Source organism: Papilio polytes, unplaced genomic scaffold (assembly GCF_000836215.1).
Source record: "Papilio polytes unplaced genomic scaffold, Ppol_1.0 DF824180.1, whole genome shotgun sequence".
NCBI lineage: Eukaryota > Metazoa > Arthropoda > Insecta > Lepidoptera > Papilionidae > Papilio > Papilio polytes.
In genome coordinates, this window is record NW_013525024.1 from 706811 (window position 1) to 715396 (window position 8586).

At 35.2% G+C, this 8586-nt stretch overlaps 2 protein-coding genes across 3 annotated transcripts; one reads left to right on the forward strand and one right to left on the reverse strand.

The window, feature by feature from the left end:
• On the reverse strand, window positions 1-5039 carry LOC106111173. The gene is made up of 8 exons (XM_013293187.1): window positions 4539-5039; window positions 4320-4460; window positions 976-4041; window positions 776-905; window positions 555-666; window positions 401-478; window positions 164-310; window positions 1-72 (listed from the first exon to the last, which is right to left on the reverse strand). Exons 1-8 carry the CDS (start codon window positions 4803-4805, stop codon window positions 51-53), a joined length of 3963 nt encoding a protein of 1320 aa, XP_013148641.1. The 5' UTR covers window positions 4806-5039; the 3' UTR covers window positions 1-50.
• A 1522-nt stretch (window positions 5040-6561) lies between these two features.
• On the forward strand, window positions 6562-8127 carry LOC106111067 (prenylated Rab acceptor protein 1). Of its 2 annotated transcripts, none has more exons than XM_013293035.1 (6): window positions 6562-6777; window positions 6954-7056; window positions 7266-7369; window positions 7447-7531; window positions 7608-7716; window positions 7888-8127. In XM_013293035.1, the coding sequence occupies exons 1-6, from the start codon at window positions 6707-6709 to the stop codon at window positions 7983-7985; spliced, it is 570 nt and encodes a 189-aa protein (XP_013148489.1). In that variant the 5' UTR covers window positions 6562-6706; the 3' UTR covers window positions 7986-8127. The 2 variants fall into 2 exon arrangements, with proteins under 2 accessions (XP_013148489.1, XP_013148488.1); XM_013293034.1 differs by having other exon boundaries at window positions 6564-6798.
• The last annotated feature ends 459 nt before the right edge of the window (window positions 8128-8586 follow it).

Consider the following 8586-nt stretch of genomic DNA (forward strand, 5'->3'; position numbering starts at 1 on the left):
GCTCCCTCTCCCTGCCCTTCTCCCGCGACCGCTCGCTATCTCGCGACGACTCATGGCTTCTGAAAGAGGATACTTTGCAAATTTATATAAAAATACATTCATTACATTTTCCGTGATATAATATTTAGTAATCCAATGCTAGGATGTCAGTTGAGTGTCCTACCTGGTCTCGCCGGCGGACCTGCTGTCGCGGGATTTGCGGCGCGCGGGCGCGGCGGCGGGGCGCGCGCGCGGCGAGCGGGAGCGCGTGCGCGACTTCCTCCGCCGCGGAGACCCCTCGCGCTCGCTGTTCAAGTTGAAATCGTCGAATCTGTTAATTCAATATATTCGACTATTACAGAAATTCTTTTAAAAACAGCGAGTTGTTTCTACTTTCTCGAAAAATAAAAAAAAAACGTACTTATTTTTAGGCTCTGTGGAACTATGACTAGAACTGGAACTCGAAGTTGAACTTGATGATGATGAGGAACTGCGAGACCTGAAAATTATTAAAAAAATTAATGCTACATCAAATTAAAATAGTAAATAAATAGTTATTCCGCTTTATAATATACCTTCTCTTGCTACTACTACTTTTTACATCAGGTGTGCTAGTTTTCCCGTTTTTTTCCATCTGCTCCGATCCCTCCTTGGGACTTTCGTCTTCTTTGGTTTTTTCTGAATTTTCTGAAAAGGAAAATGCATAGGTGTATTGAATTAGTTGTTTCACTAAATTATTGAGTTACAATAATTTTGTTTAAAATGTATTTGTTGTCATACTAAACGCAATGCTAACCCAAGTTGGTAGAGTTGCCCTGTTCCCCATCACTGCCCCAAAGATCATACTTAGAAAGATCCGCCTCGTCTCCGGATTCCTCTTCGTCGTCCTGCCCCGCGCCCTCGTCCTGTGACCCGCTCGCCTTGCCCTGTAGCAATACACACACATAAGCAAATCATTATCTCACAATTACTAAATCAAAAAGCTATTATACAAACCTTTTTCCGTCGTTTTTTCTTTCCCTCAATAGATTTTTTAATATATTTCTCAGAGGGTTTAACAGCCAATTTTAACCTATTCAACAATATCGGTTTGGGAAGTGCGAAACTCTTAAAATTTCCTATCACTGGTGCATCTTCATCACCGAGAGTTTGTTCTTGAGACTTATCACCATCAAGTAAATTTAAACTTATATTTAACTTTTTAGTCATACCGACTGGTCCGGGGTCGAAAATATCACTTAAAAAAGGTGTGTCTCCTGTACTACCATCTAATTTTTCCAATTGTCTCTCTATACTACCATCCCTATTTGATTCTTTTTCCCATTCCTCATCATTAGTCAAGTTAATAGTTTCTACATTCTGATCACCTAAGTTGCTTTGCTCTGGGGCAGCTTCGTTTTGTTTACTGATACTAGAAGTTTGTATATTTTGCAAATTTTGAAGCGCCATAAGCAATGTATTAGTATTTATGTTAGACAGAATATTAGTAAAGTCTACTTGACCTAATTGTGGATCAATAGGCGTAAGAGTTTGTGGTTCATTTACAATTTTAGCAGGTGCAGGTGAGTCTTGTGTTTGAGATTTATTAAATACAGCTGTGTCATGAAATGTTTCTTCCGAACTGTTTAGGTCGGGGTTACAAATATTAATATTAGCAGGAGGTTTTTGTTGAGTATTTGGCTGTATTGTAATCGATTCTAACACTTTCACACGTTTTGATGGACTTATTGTTTTTGTTAACTCTTGTGTTGATGCTTTATTTACTTCAGGTGGTATTTTTATTACTTCATTTGTTAATATCACTGGTTTTGGATCCATCTTCAATACTTTCATATGATTGGGTAGTACTTGTGATTGTTGGTTGAATGTACTGCAGTCTTTACTTTTATCATGTTCTTTCAATAATGTTTGCTTTTGTATGTTATTTATATCTACATGTTCCTTGCCTTTTTGGATATCTTTGAACAAATCCAACAAGATGTCACGCTTATCTGTGATGAAATCTAAATTTGAATTATTTAAACTTCCAATACTCTGCGCTTTTGCCGGCTGATCTACATCTGAGACATACAGCATTTTAGACATGGGACTGTGAACTGCTATAGAGCCAATACTTGGTGGCGAAGGTGTCCGAGCTTTAGTAGAATGTGCGTCAACAGAATCAGTATTATTGTAGAGAGCATCATCATCTTCATCCCACTCAGTCTCATACATTTTATGAACATTAGCATATTTCTCCAAATCATCTCTTTCTGGACTATTTGTTTGATCACCTGTATTAAAAATATCCATAATGCTTCGATTTTTTGATGCAGAATTAGATTGTACAAGATCGAAAATTCGCGCAGTATTCTCAGTTGGTATGTCTAATTTAGGCACAGAACTTATTGGCTTATCAAAAGGTGTGTAGTGGTTTGTTGATGAAAAATTATCAAATTCATCTTTCGTGAAATCCTCTACTCGATTATTACTTTGAGTTGTAACATAATTGACAGATTCTGTGTAAAATTTCTCTTCTATAGGTTTTTGTACATTTCTGGCTGTTGAAAGTGCAACTGAGGTTATTGTTGAGGTTTTATTATTTCCAATAGATGTACAATTTCCTTTGGCCCAGTACCCTTTCTTTTTAACATTGTCTTTGAACTCTTGATAATTACGTTTAGCTGTAGAGCCTAACCTAGTGGGCACATATTCACTTGAGCAACCATCGGTGTCCAATACAATGCTATTTGGCATTTTAACATTCATGTTATGTAAAATAGGTGTGTAAATATTACCAGTAACTAATGGAGATTGTTCCGATGGCTTCACTGTACTGTATCCTGAAAAAACTCTGTTGATTTCATTTGGTACATAATTATTCACTTTTGTAATTGTTGAGTCCCTCTTGACTTTGTGTCTAATTTTTCGGCCATCTTCATATACTCTTGATAAAAAGTCTCCATCATCACTATTATATGAAATAGAGTCTGAATCAGACTCTTGAATGGAAGGTTTCACTTGTTTCATTTTTCTGGATCTGCTTTTTACACTTTTGGAGCCCATGTTTTCAGAATCTGTGTCAGGATAATTTGAATCTTGGCTATCACAAGAACTAGAACGATTTCTTTGATGAGTGGAAGCAGAATGACTTCTAGCTTGAGATTCCCTATCTTCAGTACTTATAGATCCACCCATTCTCCCGGTATCCACTCCACTAAGAAGCACAGTTTCAACACTCAAACTTCTTGCCCGCTGAGGTTTACTGACAATTTCTAAATTTTTTGTCACATCATCATCACTGTCACTTCCAATAAGAATCTCATCAGGATTTGGCAGAATTTGAACATTTTTCTTTCTGGTTACAAGTTCATTTGTTACAATTGCATTTTTAGTGACAATTTTTTCATTCTTAGATTCACATTTAGGCAACTCCAAATGAGAGTCTACCAAACAACCTGTTAATAAGAGTCTTTGCCGCCAAGCAAAAATTGTTTTGAAATCGGGTGCAGGTTTGTCATACAGTGATTCAAATTTAGTTGTACTAATTTTGCAGTTGTTATACACAATAGCAAATGCGGCCGCTCTGACTCTTTCTTCTACCGTATATGTGACCTGAAAATCTTCAGCAGGAGTTGACCCGGTGAACTTATAAACAAAGTCATTGTTTGTTGATGACACTCTGTTTTCCATAACTGGATTGTATGACTTAATGATAGGGGATTCATTATTTTGCTTCGATCCAGTCTCATAACCTGATGATCCAGTGTAATCTCTATCACCCACACTTGACATTCTCTTCCGAGGATTATTTAAATTAGCCTTAAATCCAAGTTGCATAGGTTCCTGTCTGAGATAACTTGTTTGATTTGGCAATTGATTCCTACGAAATGCAACTTTACTAAGAGGAGGCAGATCACATACTGAGCCATCGCTAAGACTACCATTAACATTTTCTCTTCCTCCATTTTGATGGAATGAATTATTTGATGCTGACACTTGCAATACATGATCCATCTTAATTTCCTTCTGCAGCACAGTGGGTGGCAACTTTTTGTTTACCGGTCCTTCAGTGATGCCAACCTGAAGGCAGGAAAAATTATCTCCACTTTAATAATGATGTGCTTCAAAAATTATTTCACTTATAACAAAAACATCTTTCTTCTTAGCTTCAATATCCACAATTTGCTTCATTATGTAAATGTTTAATCAAAATAATTCCTGCAAATCTAGATCTGTGCTTCCAGATCAAATGCCGAGAGTAAAAATAATAGAAGCACTACATCTTGCTTTCATACTCTACAATGATGTGTTAAGTTGTTGAGATGTAATTAAAAAGTTACTAAAACAAGTAAACATACCTTATCTTGTGTATCGGATTTGCGCTTGCGTTTCTTTCTTCCAAACTCATCATATTCATCGTCAGAAGAAGGCTCTCGTCGCCGGTATTCGACGACGCCTCGCTCATTGTAACCTCCGCCGTAGCCGGTGCGCGCTTCCACCTTAAATTACAAACACACCAGTTGCATTGGAATTCGCAAAATTATTTACAATGTGGACAAATATGTAAAGCAACTTACTTCTCCAAATTTCGGCGCATTACAAACATTACATGTTTGTCGCCGGGCCCAGTTAACATTCGCGCATTTATTACATTGCCAATCATCGGCGTTAAATAAACCTCTTGATTTTTCTGCAGCTGATTTTCCTATCTCTGTACCTAGCTTCTTTTTACAAGGTTTCCCTCCATCTGGTCTTTCCTTATTGCAACGATAGCATGATACACGGCGGGCGAAATTGATATTTCCGCAATTTGCATCGCTACAAATCCAGTCTCCGTCGTTCATTATGAAACTATAACTCTTTTCTACACATTAATCATAATTTACAGACAAAATATTATACTACTTTGTAAATGCCGCAGATCACACCGTTCGAAAATGTAAATAAAAGTAAAAAGTGAAGGAATGATACTTGCAAAGAAAATCAAACTCTCTTTTGCAAGAAAAGAAATCAAGATCAAGCCTATTGCCAGCCATGACATGACGCAGACAGCTTATCCGGTTTTGGTTTGAACGGTCATAGACAAGCTATAAATAGCGTCCGGTTCAATACTGTTCATGTTTTCAATAGGTGTTTACTTCATTTTAAATATCTAACATAGTAAATATCTAATACCTAGGTACTTAATTAAAATTGTACCTTATTACTAAATAAGGTAATTTAGTGATTTAGTGTTGCAGGTGAAGTACAGAAGAGATGTTTTGAGAGATAGAGCAGGACCGAACTTAATAAAAATCCACGATATGTGTATGCCTACCCCTCTAAGTTCCTGGCGTAAGTGAAATTAAATAAATGAAAGAAAATGTATATAATAAATATATACAGAGATTATTGTCTATATTGTAAGGAGGCAAACGAGCAAGCGACCACCTAAATCCGAAAAATGGCAAAACGGCCGCTGCCCATAAACATCCGCAATTGCAGATGCGTTGCCTACTTGTCTACCAATTGCCTATCTTTAATCGACGGAGGAGGAGACGCACATAAAGAGGATATTTCCCCTTCCTATGCATCTCCTTCGCAGTCAAATTCACTTTCCATCCTTTCTCATAAGAAAAAGGATGTGAAGAAAAAGGGACCAAAAAAATTAACTACGGGGGATCCGGGTGGCGCTACCTTCGCTATTTTCCATGATATTTCATTTAATGTCAGGGTAATAGTGACATAGCTTGTCAGTTCACTTCGCGTCATTACTTTACATTATTTTACGAATTTTGTGTGGCTTTTTAATGTTATTCCATGAAATAAAGTGTTGAAAGCGTTTAAGAGTAGTGCAAGACAGTTTTTTTTCAAGTGGAAGATATTTTTCTCGCTGAGAAGAAGTAATTACATTTGAAAATGTAAATCATCTTGTGTCTGTTGCAATCAGAATTTGTTACCATTTGTTAATCAAGGAATTCCCTAACTCTCAAGGCAACGCCTATTTTAGATTTGTAATTTAAAAAAAAATGTATACTAATTGACTTAAAAATATTTTGCTGAAAGTTGTTTTATTTTCTATTTCAAATTGCAGTGACCGACCTTTTATTGTAACGTGTTTTGTGCACCTGGGTGCACCACCTTCTTGACATTAAAATCATCTTTACTTACGTATTAAGAAAAAAACTGTGTGTATTCATTTGTTAGCTTTTTAACTATTTTTGATGTATTCTTTATTCTTAAAAGTGGTTTGTTAATCTATGCTATTTATCAATACATTTATTTTTATTTAAAAGAACAATGTTGTTAGGAAAATATTAGGAAATATTAAGACTATTCCTTCCCTCACTGTGAAGAGAGTGCATTGCTAAAAGTTTGCTACAAAGATTCTTTAACTATAGAGCCTTCTAACCGACAAACGAAGTCTTGGGCATTTCCTAGTTACATTGTAAGGTGCAAGTACTTCCTTTATAATTTGCGTTTTCGTTTTTAATGAAAGAATTTCCTTTTAATGCGGGCATATTAAATTACTGGTAACCCTAAATGCTCAGAGGCGCCATCCTGTCAATGTCAAAAAGGTACCACAATATCCTTGTGGCACTATATGCTCTCTCTTTGACTAAAACTAAAATTATAAATATTTTGTTTGATCGTTTTGACACGTCGTTTTTTTTGCGATTTTGCGACGTTTTAAATTGAAAACGAAAGCGAAATCTTTCTTCGTGCAATTTGTTGCTTTTTTTTTAATTAACATAACTATAGAAATATGGCCGAGAACGTTAATATAGATCTTTCAGGAGAAATGAATGCCACTACTGAAAAGAAAGGTTTACAAAAGTATGTGAATGAAGTAGAAATGTAAGTTGTACTAACAATATTAAATATGTTGAAGCATGTTATTTACTAAGAATTACTAATATCTTCCTAGAATGTCGAATGATTTCTCATAACATATATGTTTACTACCTTTAAAGCATGTTCTCCTACTGACTGAGCATATCTTATTGGTACAGACTACTACAACATGTCAGGAGCGGTGCCGCTCCAGCTTTGGTATTAGGTCTACTATCTAGCAGACGACCATGGACGCAGTTTATAGCAACTGAAAACTTTAAGGTAAGTAAATATGCAATTTATCATTTTACTATGTCTGCTAATTTTACAATTCAAAAAGAACTTAATTTGCACTGTTACATTGTCAATCATAATTATGTAAATATTAGTTAGTTAACACTACAACTATAATATACATATTTACAGGTCTGCATAATCTTGGTCTAGTCAGTTTTTTTTCTTAATGAGTGATCTAATGCAATTTTCTACAGACCCCTGCTTCAATACCTCGGCTTACAAGACGGTTTTACAGAAATATTGAATATTTTCAAGCTAATTATTTGGTGGTATTCCTGGGACTTTTTGCATATTGTCTGTAAGTATATTTTCGGGAAATATTTTAATAGGTGTGTAATTTTTGTGTTTTGTTTCATAATTTTAAATTAATTATAGGATTACTTCTCCGCTGCTTTTGATTGCAATGGTTGCTAGCTTTTTTGGATATAGAAAATTAACATCTGGCCCAAATACATGGAAGGTATGTTCTGAATAAATCTTTACTTCATCTGAATATTTTTAACACATACTTAAAAGTTAAATAACATCTTTTTTAGATTGGAAGTTGGGAATTAACTAAAACCCAGCAGTATGCAGTGTATGCCGCTGCCTCAATGGCCTTGTGTTGGCTGGCTGGTGCTGGTGCTGTTCTGTTTTGGGTCTTAGGTAAGTTTTAATTTATCTATCTGTTATGTAGCAATGTAATATATTCCATCTATAACATTAGTTTATAGTTATATCAGATATGTAAAATCTTGAGATGAAGCCTATGGAAGGTTCCAGAAGGGTGTAGTCATTCTAGTCTTTCTCAATTATAAATATAAAATTGTTTTCCAGGTGCTACAGTCACTGTAGTAGCTCTACATGCTAGTTTCTTTGATGCAGAGAGCCTTCCCCCTTCAGAAGAACAGTTCCCGATGATAGAGCAAGTATGACAGGATCACTTGCCACTATTTCTACCACCTTCTGATCGTGTGATACCACTCAATGAGCCATTATTGAGTTAAATGTAATAATGCAATCTTTTACTAATTATAATCATACTAATGTTATAAATGCGCAAGTTAAAATTGATGGATGTTAAGAGTTTGTAGCCTAAATGGCTGAACGGATTTTGATGAAATTTGGTATGTAGAAGATATTCTGGAAGAACACATAGGCTCACTTTTGTTTTTTTCAATTCCACGCGAACAGAGTCGCGGGTGAAAGTTAGTATGTAACTAATTTAATGATACATAGGCTTTATCACTAAACAACATGTAATTTTAAATACTAGATAATCATACTTAACCAAAATGCCAGTAAATATATTTTTTTAATTTAAGCATAGTGCAATTGTAGATACAAGGAAACTAAGTTATTAGTTATAAATTAAATTTATATATGTTTTGTTTTTGACAATATATTTATAATTAAAATCGCAATACCAAGCAGATGCACTTTTGTGAAACAAAAATGTAATAGGTTTGTAGCATAGTTTTTAAGGTTTTATTGTTATATCTACCTGGAATTTATGGTAAAAATAGATTTAAAAAA

Bases quoted from the DNA above. Each gene is read 5' to 3' on its own strand.
- LOC106111173 (XM_013293187.1), bottom strand. From the start codon at position 4,805: ATGAACGACGGAGACTGGATTTGTAGCGATGCAAATTGCGGAAATATC. The intron at 4,461-4,538 runs GTAAGTTGCTTT...TTGTAATTTAAG, and splicing joins ATGCGCCGAAATTTGGAGAA to GTGGAAGCGCGCACCGGCTA. The intron at 667-775 runs GTTAGCATTGCG...TTTCCTTTTCAG, and splicing joins GGGCAACTCTACCAACTTGG to AAAATTCAGAAAAAACCAAA.
- LOC106111067 (XM_013293034.1), top strand. From the start codon at position 6,707: ATGGCCGAGAACGTTAATATAGATCTTTCAGGAGAAATGAATGCCACT. The intron at 7,057-7,265 runs GTAAGTAAATAT...AATTTTCTACAG, and splicing joins TAGCAACTGAAAACTTTAAG to ACCCCTGCTTCAATACCTCG. The intron at 7,717-7,887 runs GTAAGTTTTAAT...ATTGTTTTCCAG, and splicing joins TGTTCTGTTTTGGGTCTTAG to GTGCTACAGTCACTGTAGTA.